At 46.2% G+C, this 17,060-nt stretch overlaps 1 protein-coding gene and 1 long non-coding RNA gene across 5 annotated transcripts in view; one reads left to right on the top strand and one right to left on the bottom strand.

Annotated features, from left to right (window-relative positions):
• LOC119181236 (uncharacterized) overlaps positions 1-6,828 on the top strand; it is a 30,201-nt gene extending 23,373 nt beyond the window's left edge. For all 3 annotated transcript variants that reach the window (XM_037432431.2, XM_037432432.2, XM_037432430.2), the window contains exon 16: positions 1,467-6,828. In XM_037432431.2, the coding sequence (XP_037288328.2) occupies positions 1,467-1,545 (79 nt within the window). In that variant the 3' untranslated portion in view covers positions 1,546-6,828. The remainder of the gene's footprint in view (positions 1-1,466) is intronic.
• Positions 1-12,134, bottom strand: part of LOC142774606 (uncharacterized) — a 28,398-nt gene extending 16,264 nt beyond the window's left edge. For both annotated transcript variants that reach the window (XR_012886460.1, XR_012886461.1), the window contains exon 1: positions 11,379-12,134. This is a non-coding gene — a long non-coding RNA (uncharacterized LOC142774606). The remainder of the gene's footprint in view (positions 1-11,378) is intronic.
• Between the last annotated feature and the right edge of the window lie 4,926 nt (positions 12,135-17,060).

The following is a 17,060-nucleotide window of genomic DNA, read 5'->3' as shown; positions in this document are numbered from 1 at the left end:
CGATCTCGGAGGCCATCACACAGTGCGCCCCGGAGCACGCACACTGTCTGGCAACAGAGACAAAGATCACGGGTTGGTGTATACCTAGTTTGACAGGTGCCACCACTCTACCAGCCCATCTTACTTCCACGCATTCCACAACCAATCAGACCAGCATCCAGGTTGACGTCATTTTACCTGAGCATGTCGTTCTGTGCATGGGTGAACGAAAACGCTTTTGACAGAGTAGCAGCTGCCTGCAGCAATTTGTAGCTTTAAAGCGTTGTACAGTTAAACCAGGATATAATGAAATGGACAAATTCCCGGAAAATTCTCTATAAAGAGGATTTCATTAAGCAGGTTCGGTACAAAAATTCGAGATAGAAACACACCAATTAAACAAAAGGGTACTGAAGGCAGACCTACCCAAAGCACTTATTTTGCGGTAAAAAAATGTGTTATTATTGCCTATAGCAATCATAAATACTCTCAGCGAGCGTTTGCCATCGCCACCATGTCCCGTAACAAGTTCCAATCGATAACATGCCCCTGCGCATTGTAACTTCAGGAGCGGGTAAAAGCGTGCGAGCGCTGTTGAAGCAGAGATCAAATGAGCCGGCCCTTCTCTATCAGCTGCAGGGTGCATACAATAACATCCCTCTGCATGTTATAACTGCCATCCAATGCCCAAATAAAAAGGAAGCCAGCCGTCTTGAACAGGCATGAAAAAACGTCGGGGTTGGGGGGGAGGATCGCGACTGCTGGCACGCGTGCTATCTCGGAAAGCATTCGTGCGCTTTCAATGCGAAAAGAGCATTTCTCCCTGGAGCGGCCTTTTTTGCTTAGATCGACACAATATCAGATTCAAGAGAGTTGGCAGCCAGCCTTACTTCATTTAACATTAAAATTTGTTGCTATCGCATTCATTGCATTGCATTCAATGTGTCGTGTTGTCGCCAGGGCTAATCGCGATAGGCTACAGTCTCGCGAATTTGCATTGCGGTGCAAGACGGACGGAAGCGCGTGACGAGTCGATCTCCGAAGCTCCGTCATTGGAGTGTTTTTCTCAGCACCTAATCTGACATCCCCTCGGTGGTGACACGGTTGTCCGCATTAAAAAAAAGAAAAGAAAAAACGGGAAAAAAGAAGAAAGCTTGACATCGGCGGTGGCTACACCATGCGCACGCATGGTTTCACAGAAAAAACTGAGAGCAAAGGACACACATACCGCCAGGGGCATAGAGAGGTGACACACCGCTACGTGTTTCCCCCCCCTCTTTGCCATGGCATAGTGAGCGAAAAATGGCAATTTCAAGGAAGTGCCCCTCCCGAAATCAAGGTTATATTAAAAAATTCGCTATAAACGTTATTTCTAACTGTATGTCTACTGCAAGACTATTTTTAATCTACTTAGTTATAACCAATATTTTGTTATATCTGTATTCGTTATAATGCAGTTTTGAGTGTACTAATCAATAACATTGCAGGTGCCCCGGTGAACGACCTACTGCGGAGGAGCTGCTGACACACCGCTTCCTCCAGACTGGAGCTATCGAGGACCTCTAACGCAAGGGTGACACACATCCCAAGGCTGTGCTTCCCGTCTTACGGAGTCTTCAAAACGTTTCTGCAACTTTAGCCACAGGGCAGGATGCGTCCGTGTTTTTTTTTCTTTCGAAAACGTCATCCACGCTCACTGTCCACAAACATCAGGACATCGCCAAATAACGCGACGAGTTCCATTTGGCTGGTCACCCGCCTAAAAAAAACTGAGAGAAAGGGCGGCTGTTAGACCTTAACGTAACTTGTACCTGTTGCCAACGGCACGTTATCAATGTAGAGCTCACATGCGGTTTGAGTGCCGTGTTTTCTCCCCATATTCTCGATGCACCGGTGAACCGGATAACACTTTTTTGCTCAGGTAAACAGCAGCCTCTGCTTTCTTAGTGGCCAAAACAAACCTGGTATGCCTTTATTGCATCGAGTCAAGGTGATGCTCCGAAAAGAAGTTGCAATTTACCTTTGTTGTTTTAGTGTTTTACAAATTTAGTGATGTTCCTTTTTTTTATGTACACAGAGACAAGCATATATATATTTATTTCTATTTAAGAGATCTTTTCTTTCGAAGTCAGAACGAATGTACATATGTGTGAAAGGTTGGCTGCTCCTTTCTTCATGTTGTCTATTTAACTGCTGTGGACGCGTAGGCCATAAACAAAGGAAGTACGAGGTTTTATCGAAGTAACCAAGGCTTGTCACTAACCGTCGGCAGCAATTACCAGAAGGAAATATCTGGGTTTACAGAAGGAAATGTCGCGTTACTAGATTGGCAGGACGGTTTCGGTTTCTCAGTTCGTGTAAGCTAAATTGGTTGCTCACAGCATGTATGAACACAAAATGCATTAACAGAAGGACAGCGGGTAGCCAGTTAGGCAGCCACTTTTGTTGCCTATGTGAAAGCTTTACCGGTGTCAATTTGTGAACGTGCTGACACCTATTCATCAGTTGTCATGTGCAATCTTGTCTTTGAACAATCCTGCTCTCCGGTGAAAAGTTGTTACTCATGTGTCAACACGTTTGATTCAACACAGTATGCGCTATGATTAGCTGCCATAAACACCTGTTTGCAACACAGTGTTTCAGAGCCATTTTTGTAGATTCTGGACCATTCATTCACAATGCCAGTTGGCACTGCCTCCCCAAATGATTGGCACTGCCAGTCATAATCGTCATAATGTAGCCCAAGGCAAGCACAGTGTTGATGTGCACGGAGTTTCAACCCGTTTACACAAATTCTCGGGCCAATAGCACTTACATTTGATTACCGTATTATCTGGAATTACTGCCTCACTGCACCGAAAAAAATGAAGTTATTCAGCAGTCGAAGAATGTCTTCATGCAATAAAGAATTTCACAGGTCGAACACGATAAGTAATCAAAAGTTAAAGCTGACCAATCTCATAGTAAATGTTAGCTGGTGGCACGGAGCTGCGTCATTTTGTCAGCAGATCAGGCCTCTAGCAATTAGTACAATCCAGTAGCTAGTTTGACCTTTTTATTGATTAGTTTGGCCTTGACAATTCTGACAACCTATGCATAGTGTGATGTAGGTAATTACTCATTTAGATTGAAAGGGAACATTGCAAGGCATAAAAATTCTTTTTTGTTTTTTACTGCCAATAAATGTGACAAGGTGTTGCTTTATTGTTGATCCAAGGAACAACTCAGTCACAACATTTTTTTTTGCAAGGAATCTCAGATACACACGCACTGAATCATTTTCGAACAGTTGACATGACATTTGTATGTGAAGTGCTCGATTTCTGGCAAAGAGATTGAAAGGGTGATTACTCTATTTACACACGCACTTAGACAAAGTGCTTCCACCTAAACTCTGCCTAACAGATAAGAGTGCCATTTCTCAAATGTTGATGTAGTCACATTGTGCTGTTGTAAAGCTCTTCGGCAGTTACCAAGTTGTACGGGTAATCCCATTAAGGGGCATTTCTAGCATAGACTGAGAACCAATGGACCAGAGGGATGCATCTGAAGCACCTCCTCATTATAGAAATTGCTGAAGGCATTTTTATTAAAAATTAATCTACCAAGGGGGCATTTTAAGCCATCAAAGTGCAACAAATATTCAAGCAGGGCCTCTTAAAAGACTCGCTGCAGGATTTGCTAAGAATCGCTGCTAAACCTGCACCACAGTTGGCCGCTCAGTCAAACAGCTACCTACTTTCGATGGAGGCAGAAATACTTGAGGCTTAGATTTAGGTGCACGTTGAAGAACCCCAGATGGTCGAATTTTCCGGAGCCCTCCGCTAAGGCGTCTCTCGTAATCATATGGTGGTTTTGGGTGTTAAACTCCAACAATCATTATTATTGAACAGCTACTTCCCTAGACAGAACAAAGTTGACGACAAGCGTCAATGCATGTTTGTACTAGAGCAATGTCGCTTGAGAGAACCGATTAGAGTCGGCCACAAGGGAATGGTCCAATGCCACCGTGTTCCATCACATGTTCTTTGCGCTTCATAGTTAGAAGGGGGCCTAGGGGTGCTATGATTGCAAGCAACAGTAGTGCAGTGTGGATGGCATGAATTCAATGAGACTGTCAATGAGAATGGGGTTTCAACGTCATTATCGAAAAAAAGAAGGTAAAAGTTTTTGTATGAGTAACACTGACGATGATTCGAGGAAATAGTACTCCAAGCTTATTGCTCCCATATACCCCATTGCATGTTAATAGATAGGTGTTGATAGAATGGGCCACATAAAAGAAGTGTGGATGATTGCACAGGCTGTTGCAAATGAGAGGGACATTGAGCCTGTGTTGCATTCAGGTTTTTAAGGCATGCTGATGATAGAGTCATCATCCCCGACGCAGCTTCAAGAACGAGTTGTGTGGTAAACCGCAAGGTGGGGTTAAGAAAGGGAAAGAAGGCAACCACACTTTTGTAGTACGAAGTCACTAGGAATTCGTCCCGGGAACAGGACGAATCCATTGGCAACTAAGAGGCTTTTCTTTCCGAGAAATCTATACGGATTTCCTTTCCCATTCTTAGCTTCAGGAAAAACCTGCGCATTGCAGCAAAAACGTTATGCTGCGAATTTTTGTTTGCACTTCCGACAGATGGTGCAGGCAAAAATTGTATGCTACACCCAAAGTGGCAATATTGGCACTCTCATGTACAGACCAATTATAATGAGAGTTGGTGAAAATTGTTGTCTCCTGTAAATAATGTCAGACGAGCACAATAAGTTAACCTTCTGCGAGACTACCACAGCTATTGTTGCCAGCAGCTAACATAAGGGCTAGGGGCTTGAGTTGCACTGGCTTGTTATCGTACTGTAGCTATTCTAGATAACGAGAGTTAATAACTATAATAATAATTGTTATTGAAGTGCTCGCTATGCCTAGTTTTTTGTTTTCGTATTTTCACTTGCTTGACGAGTTTCGTGACATTGTTCTCTTTTTGAGGAGGGATGCACATGACCATAATTGTAGTATGCCATAATTATCCCCCCCAACTGATCCACATCTTTACACAGGCAGGGTGGTTGACCAGGCTGTATCAAATTTACTACCCTACACTGGAGCAAGCGGAAGAGGTAGAAAAATAAGTATCGATGCAATACTGAGGCTCCAGGCAACCCTCTTGTCGAGGGTTTTAGGCGTGCACCTGTTTCTAATTTGTAAACGTAAGGATCCGTACACTTTATCCCAATAAAATGGAGGAGTCGAGCTTGTATGATCGGCGCAGCTACATTTTCATGATAGCACATTTGCATAAACGAGCGACTCGAACACCAACTATATGCATAGAGCTGAGAGGATAGTTGAGCATTGCAATAACAGCAGTACAACATTTAGGGCCACTCAAAAGACAAAAGATGAGTTCATCTACACAATATAATGAAGTTACTCGCTACAACCTAAGAAAATATGTCTGCTCCGCTCACAGTCATTGCTGTCCCTACTGCAGAGAGAATTTACATAGATGCACAATCCAGATGGGCAAACCTACTCTTCTGCTTAGAGTGTCCAGTTCAATAATGATGAGCTGTAGTTCATCCCCAGAGTTAACTCATGAAGGCAGTGTCACCGAATCGCATGTTATTGGGGTACTCTCCATAAACTTTTATTCCCTATTCTTGCCAATCTAGGGCCCCGAAAAATCTCCTGTAAATACGTGTGAATAGCATTGGAGATATCAAGGGTGTAATCGGGGAACTTTCCATATATATCTTTTTTCTATGCTTTTCACCACCATTAGCCGCGTGCAATTGGTCAAAGCGCACACAAGGCTTGCTTCGACAAATCGCAGACTGCTAATTGCAGCGAAAAAGCATAGAAAAAAAGGAATGGAATAGCTCCGCAATTGCATCTTGTGTCTCCTTTACACGTCTCCTAAAGTACTTACGATTCCAGTGGAAACCACCCAGTACGAGTGTTTTTCACGGGTGAACTGCAGCCGTGTCACAGTTCTGTTGGCGGAGCTTAGGTTTTCTCTTAGGTTGTACTCAAACCAGTTGAAGTAATTCAACAAATATACCTTTGTAACAGATTAACCTTGTGCTGTTAGCTGTCCCAGCTCTGTGGTGAGAGAGCCAGTGCAAGTCGAGCCTCGGCCTATTTAGTATGAAACCTTCCGCGCCATGTTTGTGTTGTACTTATCAGAGTTTTCTCCCACCCAACCACATGCATGCGGTTATTTAGAGCAAGCATCACCAGTTGCTACACCTTCACCACATATACATCTCGGCCACTAGGGAATGCGCATGCGATCAAATAAATGCACTCGCAGATCAAGCACACGATGGTGGAAATAAAAAGGAGTTTTGCTTGGGGCTCTGTACATATGTAAACATGACTTCCCTTTGTGTGATATGCCCCATAGTCTAACCAGAAAGTTTGCAAAAGTGTGGCGATGACCGATTTTCGGTGCCGAAGTTTGGAAAACTGGGTGTTGCTTTAGAACGCGCTCCTGCGCGAAGCTGCTGGCGAGTCCCTGCATTTGCAAGAAAAGCTGTCGGTAGATGTTGCAAGCAGGTTGTTTTTGAAATTGTTGTTGTGCTGAAGGAAAGGTCTACGTTTAATCTGAATACTGTGTGTTGCTTGAGTTAGTGACGGAAGTGTCTGTATACAAATGAAGGGAGGACGGGGCGGGGGGCTGCGGGCTGAAACTTATTTTGTCACTGCTGCATCTCTGCAGGTCTGCGAGCACCAAATACTCGTCTTTCTGCCATTGGCTCTAGAAACAAACTGATTGGCACTTTGTGCTGCCTACATTAAGAGACAAAATCATTAGCTCACGTTATCAAATAAAAAAGTCTAGTATGCTACTGGCGTGCTTTGTCTGCTTTCCGCATGTGACCTAGTTGCCTGGAAAATGGCTTGAGATGGAAGCCTAACACAATGTTGCCCTTAGATTAATTAATTCATAAGTCCTTACATTAGGTGTACATTAGTCAAGTAGCTCTATAGCAAGATACTATAAGCATTCCCATGTTGGTGAGTGACTGCAGTTCATCACTGTAAGCGAGACATTAATGCACAGAGCTTGGCACTGGAGTTTTGTACAAAGGGCAGTGTCTCGTGCTGCTCACATGGAAGAAGGAAAATGGCTACTCAAGACGAAACAACAAATCTCGATATTAAGGCATTGGTTGAGCTGATTCTATCATTCTATGGTTTTCTTAATACTTGTGAATTCTAAGTGGTTAATCCTACGAAGCTGTACTTCACCGTGAATCAGCAGGATGCCAGAATTCCATCTTTTCAGGATGGTAGGGCCACACAAATACAGCTTTGATTGTCCACGATATCATGAATGCATTCTTTATTTGGCTAAAGGCCGATCCTAGAAAACTGTACAACACTGTGTTTCGTAGGAAACTCCATAATTCTGGAAAAAAACGTATAGCGGCCCTCTCTCTACAAAAGGGAGTTTGCTTTGCTTTGAAGGAGTACTGGCACAAAATGCATCGACAAAATATCAACGGCAAATACAGCCTAACGCATACTGCGAAATTCCAAGCAAGCACCCACACTACGGCGAAAAGTACCTAATCTGATAAAATTTGGAGGATGAGCCCATGCTCCGTCACATACAAATATTCAACATGGTGGCAAAAGAGCCTGTAAGAATGTGCCGTGTGGAAGAAATGATGCAGGATGAAGCACATCATTACACACTGCCATTAAGCCCAGTTCTTCACTCTTTTCCACTAACTTCGATTTACTAACTACTAATCGCATACGCTGCCAACAGGTTAGTAGGTGTAATTAGTCACAGAGAGGTTAGCAACTGTTACTACCTTCGCCATTACGATTCGATTTGCGAGCATCAATATTGTGGCATATCATTGGGCAGTTATGCACACAACATCGTAAGTCTACACGACACGCACAGCTCATAAGTGGGTCCAGGAGTATTTATAGCCCTCCCTACCTTTGGGGAACGCAGCTGGTGCCGAGGGCGGCTATGCTTTAAGATAGATAATTTAGGTTATGCATCATTATTCAGACAGTGCAATGAAGCATACGAAGACAAACAATATGTATTTTGCATAATGGTACCACCTCAACAGTACTAGAAGGTCGCAAAGGGCAAGTGCCCAAGAAAGTTAGTTGGAGTTACTGTTACTGTTTGCTTGCGGTTACAAGCTTTTCGTTAACTTTTTTTTTTCTAAAGTGTGTTGGGCATAGGCAGAATCCACATAACAATTTGACAGTTGGGAGAGTTGGTGCGGGTTTATAGTTAAGAACGGCGCGCGCAAAAGACGCGGGACACAAAACGATCAGTGTGATGTGCGCGCACGCGTGCACAAGTCGTGGCCTTCCGCTGGCCCCAGTAACGAGCGAGCGTGCCATGCTGAAATTGCCAAACGGCTTATCTTTAGCAGCACACAATTTTGCCAGAACATTCAAACAACATTGAAGTCAACATTTGGTGTCACTAGGGATACTAGACCTGGGACGTATTGATTTCGAGCCTGTAGCGTCGATTGTCAAGGGAAAAGTGATTTTTAGGTGACTGTGAATTTATTGCGAATTCCGGGCCGCATGGTGCTCTATATATTTGGCACGTATGGCCTTGGGAGCCTTGACCATTGATCACAGTGATCGGCGGCGACTACCAATCGATCATGCTCAAGAAATGTTGCAGAAACCTTAACCTCCGATGCCCAGTGTTGCTCTGGAGCAACAACCCCCCAAAAAATTTGTGCCCTTTTCCGAACAAAATCATTTCTCACCCTAGCAATGATACATCTCATTTTTCACCTGATTACACAGACGTAAATGGCGAGGCTTTTGTTGGTTCAGTACATTTATAAACCCTTGCTGTGATACCAAGCATGGCTTGAAGTGCGCCTAAATAATATCGCCACTGAATGCTTATGTTCTCTGTCAAGCGCCTGGCTGCAGCGTCCAGGAAGTCGGTGCCCGATCTGCTAGATGGGGAGGAATTCGGCCGCGATGCGCAATATGCCGAGCCGCGGCAACAAAACATTGGCATGCTATTTTCTTGACTTGGCATTTTGGTGCGCTGAGGCACAAGATCATTCTGCTGTTACGAGTTATCATGGAGCGATGAGTGTGGCCGTAGTCACGTGCTCCACAACCGTGGGGTCCGCCGCCAGTGCATAAATTGCCGATTCACGATTCCAAGGTGCCGTCGTACGTCGCATGATGTTTTTTGTTGCTTGCTATGAAGCACAATGTGGCTTGTTCACTTTCACACGCCCACTGGCACGATGCTCTAGCCCGCAAAGTTAGGATTCGCCTTGAACAGCCCCGTTAACAGAGTTGAGCCAGTGAGGCCTATCCATGACTCCAAGCTGTTGGCCCGATCACGGTGAGCACCGCTGTGGTGCCCGATGTTTCAAAGTTATATCGCAAGTACAAAGGGTTGTCCCGCAGTGGTCTTTGTCACGAACTCAGAGATGCCACAAAGCCATCGATTTGCCTTTAACGCCGATACGAATTCATAGGGAGCACACAAAATATTCATATCATTCCAAATTCGTATTGACCAAAACAAGTTAAAATTTATCATTAATATGAACAAGAACTTTATTGGGGTCAATGAGTTTTTGTTGAAAAGTTCATGATGTTTTTTGAATGCCTCTGCCTTTGCTGTCTCTCAAGAAAGCTGCCTGAAAGGAATAAAAACCGTGTCGCTGTTTGGAGATGTTCCAGACACCTAGAAGATTTCCAAACACAAGGTCATATAGTGGTCGATCCATGCAAGCCACTTTCAGCATCCCTGCAAAGTACGGTGTGTTGACTTGCACAACAGCTTCCAGGAGATGGCTACAGTGGAGCCGTCTGGCAGAACAGCGCTGATGTTTTTGCCGGCCACGCAAACATGAGGAACGAGTTCCCCACGATTGCCGTGTTGCATCCTGCATTGCATAGTACTTGAACCTCTCTTCCTATCAGTCAGCCTTCGCCCACTGGCATCCCATTAACCAGGAATCCTAAGGCATCCTGTAAGTTCTCTTCGCCGTGGCAAGGTGGAGATAAAGCCTTCCCTCCTTGATGTTTACCTGGCTTCCTAGAACGAGGCCGGGCAGGTTTGGATTTACTACTGGTGCAGGAAGAAATTAGTTTTTTGAGCCCTAGCTAACTTCAGCAAGTTTTTGCTACGTGTCCTGCTTTTCCACAAAGGTTGCACTTGAGCATCAGCTTGGGTAGAGCACAGCAATTGGAAGCAAAATGACCAAAACGATTGCACAAAACATACTTGAGTTGGGATTTCCACGACACTTAAGTTGGCTTTACACCGAAATCCTTGTTCTTAGGACCTTTCCCAAGATTAGGCAAATTCTGTGCCTCAATGAAGCGATCTGTCAAGCTAGTGAGTTCCTCAAGCGATTTACATTCGTGCTTTTTTAAAGAAGAACCAGCTTTGGATGGCAACACCGCAAGAACTGCACAGCGATGACGTGATCCTTGAGACCATGTCTGGTTTTGGGCACGTTAGCCATGTCGATCCAACGTTCGAAATAACTGGAGATTCTTGCTGCGAACTGTCGCCCAGTTTCACCATCTGCTGCTCGTGCTTTCCTAAACTTCTAGTAGCCTTCAGCTGTGAACTGAAACCTCTGTAGTAGAGCTTTCTTTACTTTCTGGTAGTCAAGCGAATCGGCAGCAGTCGTACGACCGATCACGGTTAAGGTATCACCAGTCAGGCACATGCTTACAGCAAGACCCTTTTTTTGGCGGCCAATTCTTCCCTGTCGCGATGCGCTCGAATTGCTGACTGAAGATACTCATGCAAATCATCGCGCTTCTCGTCAAACAATGGCAGTAGCTTCTGGGGATTGAGAGGTGAGGAGGTGCTGCAGCATTGTCGACGTATCCGTCGCTGCTACTGGCATATTCTGAGCTCCTTACTGAAGCTTTAGCTACAGAAACTCGCGCTGTCTCTAGTCGGCTTCATTGGCTGCATCCCGTTCTGCAACTTTCTTATCTCTTAGTTTTGCCTGTTTTGACTACATCCACTTGGCGAGTTCGGCACCTGAGAACCCTTGCTGGAGCACTATAGCGGTGAGCTTCTCTAGGTCCATAATGATGTATGAACGTGTGTCTGCACTCGAGTGAACTGTCCTCTTTCACTTTTTAGCGAGCGGATACTGGCAGGCTCGCCAGTTTGTGATGTTATAAGGGCAGGACCACTCTAGAAAGGACTTAACAGGACACCAGCGCAGAAATGCACGTTCACACTTATATATATTAACCTTTCATACCACACATGGACAGACATGAATTTACATTGGGTACACGAGCTATCGAAACAAATGTCTAAGCGAAAAGTTTTCTCGCCGTGTAGGAGGTGACGCGGACGCCGGTCGTTTGAGGAAGGTGTGCCGCCTGGCTTGCTCACTCTGTTCGACGTGGGTCGGTCCTCTCTTTGGTCCGGCCCTCTGCCGCGGCAGCCGCACTCAGCCACCTCGTCTCATCCCGGCAGCACCCTGACGTCGTGCCAACCGCTCACCGGCTCCCTGGGCCAGTCGCCCAGCCAGAACGTCGGTTGGCCTTGTTCACGGCCCACATCGGGGACTCAATCCACCGCTGTGGACGGCGGCGCGAACAGCGGACTTCGCCTGCTCCCTGGACCTGTCGCCCAGCTGAAACGTCGGTTGGCCTCGTTCGTCGGTTGCCCAGCCCCAGGAAAAGCAGCCGGAATAACCACGCAACGCCCGGTCCCTGGGTCAACCACCCAGCCGGACTCCAGCTCGACCACGAATGCTGGTTGACCTCGAACACGACCGTCGAGCTCCGTCAAAGGCACGAGCCTCCCGCTCGCACGGCCGCTTCTTCCTGGCAACCACAACGTGCACGCGCGCACTCAGAAACACACTTTCGGTTTCGTTTTCTAACACTTAGCTCAGGCAGGTGCCCGTACATTGACAATAGCCTGTTGGCCATCCTGTCTCGCAGCTGTTTGTACCCACTTGTTTTTTTTATTCCAGGTTTTTAATATAGACGATAGATCCGTAACAAGTCAAACAGTCAGTTCAGGAGCTTGCAACGCATACAGGAGCATTGCAACGCAGCGTAGCAGCGGCTGAAGCAGAATGTTTTTCTTCGCCGCAAGGATCGCAGCTGCACCTTTCCCTAACGCTCCGCCTTTATTTTCTTGTATTTTTTTTTTCATTTTGCCGGCGGGGGGGGGGGGCAGTGTCCAGCGCTGCCAGCGCTAGACGACGTAAGTCTGTATCTCACCGGTTTCTTGAAATACGGTAGCGTAAATGGCACCTACTGCGTAGTAGACACCATTAGTAGACACCATTTATGTCCGACGCAGGCACTGGAGGAGCCGAGCTCTGTTTCGACAACAGCACCGTTGTCTTCACGGGATCACCTTCTAACATTTCACGAAATCTGTAATCACTACCACCTTGGCCGTCTACCCTTACCGCTAATGTCGAAATCCCCGCGAAGGAGCGAAGTACTGTGGCGAGAGCTGCAGACTCGCACCAGTCCCTCTCCTTACCGTCTTCACCTCCTGTACCCCTCTCTTTACCCGTCCTCCTCCTGTAAATATTGCTCCGCACGGAAAGCAGATCTTAATCATATCATGTGGGGGTTCCCTAACCAGCCAAAAAAAGAAAAACAATCAAGACCAATTGGGAACTCCGATTAACATCAATTTGTTCCAGTTGGTGTGACCCATTATTCAATAGGTTTCGATGCTTTGGAGTGTCCAATTGGAATGCTAGCCCATTGGCCCTTCTTCGACCAATGGTCCTCCAGCACAGTAAGAAAACGTCACTTGGTCCAACTGGCCATACCAATTGGTCTCCAATGGGATTGGCTAAGACCAACTGAGACCATGAACTTCAATGGGAAAGCCTAATTGGAATTAGTAGTTACAAGACAATTGGTGTAATTTTTTTCATTTCGCCACCCTATTAGAATTTTCGATGATCCAAATGCTTGTGCAATTCCAAGTCAATCCATAATGTAAGCTTGTTATTCTGATCGGAGTGTTTGGATATCATAATATATGTCCATGTGATATCAGGCATTCAATTTAACATGTCTATATATAGGACCCATTGAGGATTGTCAGAGGTCCTATGATTACTTATATAGGACAGTTCCAGGTAGGACTAATTACGTATACTTAATCGATATGATAATTATATTTATTATTATATTATCCAGTCGAGAGAAATGCACCAGGGTTTAGGTTGAGCTAATGATTAATCGCGAGTTTCATAACAAAACTTATAAATGGCAATGGGCTAAGGACCCTTTATACGTGCACATATGGTTCTAATGGGTATTCTACCAATTGACTCCAATTGGAGTTTGCTGATTGTCAATTGGTTTCAGTTCGACATCATAGAAATAAATGAAGCTGTAAGGCAAGAAAATAGGTCATAGAAATATGTTTACAATTACATTACTCCTGAAATAAAATTTATTTACGTTCTAATATGTTATACCAGGTGTGTCACAACTCACTAGGCTGAAATAACTGACATATGTTGAGTGAGATTATGTTCAAAGATGAACATATATGGTGAAATTTTTCATTTCACAGTAGCCTTCACTTATGCTAAGTTCATTAAATTCCGTACGTGAGACTCTGGGACAAGGCGCCTCGGCGCCGCGTCTTCTTCCTATCTGACAACGGCACAAAATGGTTCCTTAATTTTCACGCATCTCGGATGAGATTAACAGATTAGACCCTCAATTCCTTTAATTCAGAGCTACACGGTATTTCCGATTGGGGAGATTGGTCTGTCCAATCAATCTAATTGATTGGTCAAACCATTTGAATTGGAAATAACCATTTCCAATCCAAATAAACCATTTGGATTTGGAAATAACCTATTATTTGAGTTAGTTAGACCCAGCAACACAATTCATAAATCCAATAGGAACTCTTCGTTGCTTCCAATCGGTGAACTGGGTTCACCAGCCAGTCTAAGTGGTCAATCTATTTGGATATTGATTGGTCAGAACAATTCAAACCTAACTGGATCACCCACTGAACCCACTGAAATTTTCCAATTGGTGTCCCAAAACACAATTGGAAACTTCTAATTGGTCCAAATGGAAATGTCCAAACGGTTTCAATGGGACCCAACTAAAAATTTCCAATAGAATCCCTAGAATAAGCACGGCTGGATCCGCCCCTGGACGAGGCTTTGCGCTGCGAGCACCGTTTAGCTTTCGAAAGGTTAGGTTAGGTTAGAGCACCGTTTCGCTTTCGATGAAGCAACGTATATTCCAACGCTATAATCAAGAAACTTCAGCACAGTGCCAAGCGAAAGTGCCGCGCGGTGATCCCGAAAGCGTACCTTTGTTTTGTTTTTTTTTCGACTGGTGTTGCCTACACACGGAGCGTTTTATAGAGTTGCGAATGAGTGCACACGTACCGTTCATAGCAGCGGCGCTCGTCGACATTCACCATATGCTCAGAATAGTTAGAGGCGACTTCGACCAGGCGTTGTAGTAAATGTCTGGGAACGTTCAGCCTCGCCTGTTCCGTCCCGCTCAGCACCAGACAAAGAAGGCACAAGAATACCCGGCAAACCTTCTCAAAGGCTCATATATGCTTCAGGTAGATTGAAGCGTCGAATTACCGTAAGCCAACATAAAACTACAAAAGTGAGCTAGTAGCTGGCGTTCCAACAAAGGCGTTTTTTTTTTTCCGGATGTCAAGGAGCACGCGCACGAGCCAGCCGATACCAACGCCTCTTATGGTTTGATGATGATGATTCTCGGAAAAATGGCACAACGCAAAACGATGGAAATGATCATTTTCCGCACCCCCCGGCAACGATTGAGGCGGCTCGGGGGCTTACGGCACGAGCCGCCACCGTCAACACCACCGCCGCCTCGGCTGCGACGTCAGGTGAGGAGTGGGAGCGGGAGGACCGCCTCAGGACATTAAAAATTTTAGTGGCTGTTGACATTACATAGCATTACACACTGACCAGGTGGAAGTTTCCGCCGCCACACAGAAACTGAACAAGAAGCGCAGGCGGTCACATAGCAACAGCTGCAGGCCAGAAGATGAAAACTTTATTGTTGAAAAAAAAAAAAGAGTTTGGGGGCCAACGCATGACCCCGCTACATGGTCGGCGTCCCTAATCCGGGACGCGAGTCCGGGACACCGCATAACGAGGCCCCGACTCACAGCCGTCTCACCAGAGTCCGTTGATACTCCAACGAGGAGCAGTTGAGGAGGGCGGTCTCCCATGGCTCTCAGGAAGGGATATTAGAAGGGGGCAGGTGGGGATTTTTCGCGCCTGCCCACACCATGTGGAAGATGTCACAGATCTGCCCACAGTGTAGGCACCACCCATCCGTGTTCGGGTCGAAGTGTTTGGTAATCGCAAGACAGAGTGGAGTACCTGTCTGCAGGCGCTTTGACGTTCGCTCATCCGCTTTACTCAGCCCCTTTGCAGGAGGGAGAGAGAGAGATTGTGGTTATATCAGAAGAAAAGAAAAGAAAGGTGCCGACCCGTAACTGTCTCTCCTTACGAGGACACCTCAACAGGTCAGCAGAGGAATGGGATATGGGGAATAAAAGATATAGGGAGAAGGAAGGAGGGATAAAAAGAATAGAAGGAAGATAGACGGATAAGAAGCCGCCAGCCAACGAGAGGAAAAAAGAAGGAGATAGGAAAGTGGGGATCCGGTCGAAGCAGTCCAAGGGCGGGGTGCCACAATGCGAGAGCTGCACGGCATCAGGAGACCGCGGAGGGCGAACCAGTCGGCGGGAGCTACGCTGAAGTCGGAGATCGCGAGGGCACAACCGTCCAGCTTGAAATCCTCCGAGCGAATGGTTTGCAGGAGCCGGGGAAAGGCGGCGAGTGTTGTGATAAGAAGTATGTTCTTTGAACCACAGCAGCTGTGTATTGGCCTCGAGTCTGAGATAAAGAGCTGGGATAAAGAGCCCGGTGGGTAAGCGCTTGGGTGGCCGCGTTAGCGGCCTCATTACCTCGTAAACCCTGATGGCCAGGAGCCAAAATTAGGCTTTTCGGGGTTGGATCAGCGATAGTCCGTCTTAGAATATGGCTGGCCAAGGGGGATATCTCCTCTCCTAGGTAGTGAGCAGAAGCTTTTTTAGAATCTGTTATTATCGTCTTCGAATTGCGATCCGCGGCAGCAAACGCTATCGCTACTTCCTCAGCCCACTCTGAAATTTGTGCTCTGGGGGCATGGAGCCTTCTTTCCTCCATGTCTGAAGGAGAGCCTGTTGACGTGCATTCCCTGGTGAACTACAACGGACGTGTAAAATCGCTTGGGCGTCGGCCCTGATATGTCTACGGAGTATAAACCAGGTCGGGAACCATGCTGTCTTTCAAGCGTCCGAGCCCGCGCTAGTCGCCTGCTTTCGTGCGTGTCCATGTTAGTGGGAAGCGGAGAGACCCAGAGCATGTGGTGCCAAAGTTCTGGAATATGCTCCGCCTCCTCTGTAGTGCAAGTGTGCTGAATATGTGTAAACGGTTGAGCAGGTAGTGCTCGTATAGCCGCGTATAGTTATTTATGAGGTGCGTCTCCCTCAACTCCTGGTAGGAGTTGAGCACACTCTACGCCCTCAGTTTTGTTGGGAGTGTGACAGAGGTGGGGCACAGAACACCTATATGCTACCACTTGGTGGGGCTTCGGACAGAGACGCAGCATCGAACCGAAAGCACTAGGAGAGCGAAGTCAGCCGAGCCCGCGAAGACCAGATGTGGGCCGTCCAGCGGGCCGAGGCAGCCGCCAGAGCTCAAGGGTTCGTGGCCGACATTTAGGCGGGGATAATCACCCAGATCTTGTCTGGTCGCCTAGAAGATCTTGGCTCATACCCACAAGGGGGACTGGCCACACTGTACCTTATAATAGATATTTTTTGTACAACGCTTGCTAAAGAGAGAAAATACGTGAAAAAGTGCAGAATTCTATAAACCAGAATATATAAAACAAATTAACAAGAATGAAGAAGGGGGACAAAGAATTGGATATATCTGGCAGTACCACTAGCAGCGTATCCTTCCGGTTGCCTGAATGAATTTATGTAGCGCTGACAGAATAGCACTGCGTCCCGCACCCAACA

This window comes from Rhipicephalus microplus, chromosome 10, assembly GCF_043290135.1.
Source record: "Rhipicephalus microplus isolate Deutch F79 chromosome 10, USDA_Rmic, whole genome shotgun sequence".
NCBI lineage: Eukaryota > Metazoa > Arthropoda > Arachnida > Ixodida > Ixodidae > Rhipicephalus > Rhipicephalus microplus.
This window is presented reverse-complemented; position numbering and strand designations above follow the sequence as displayed.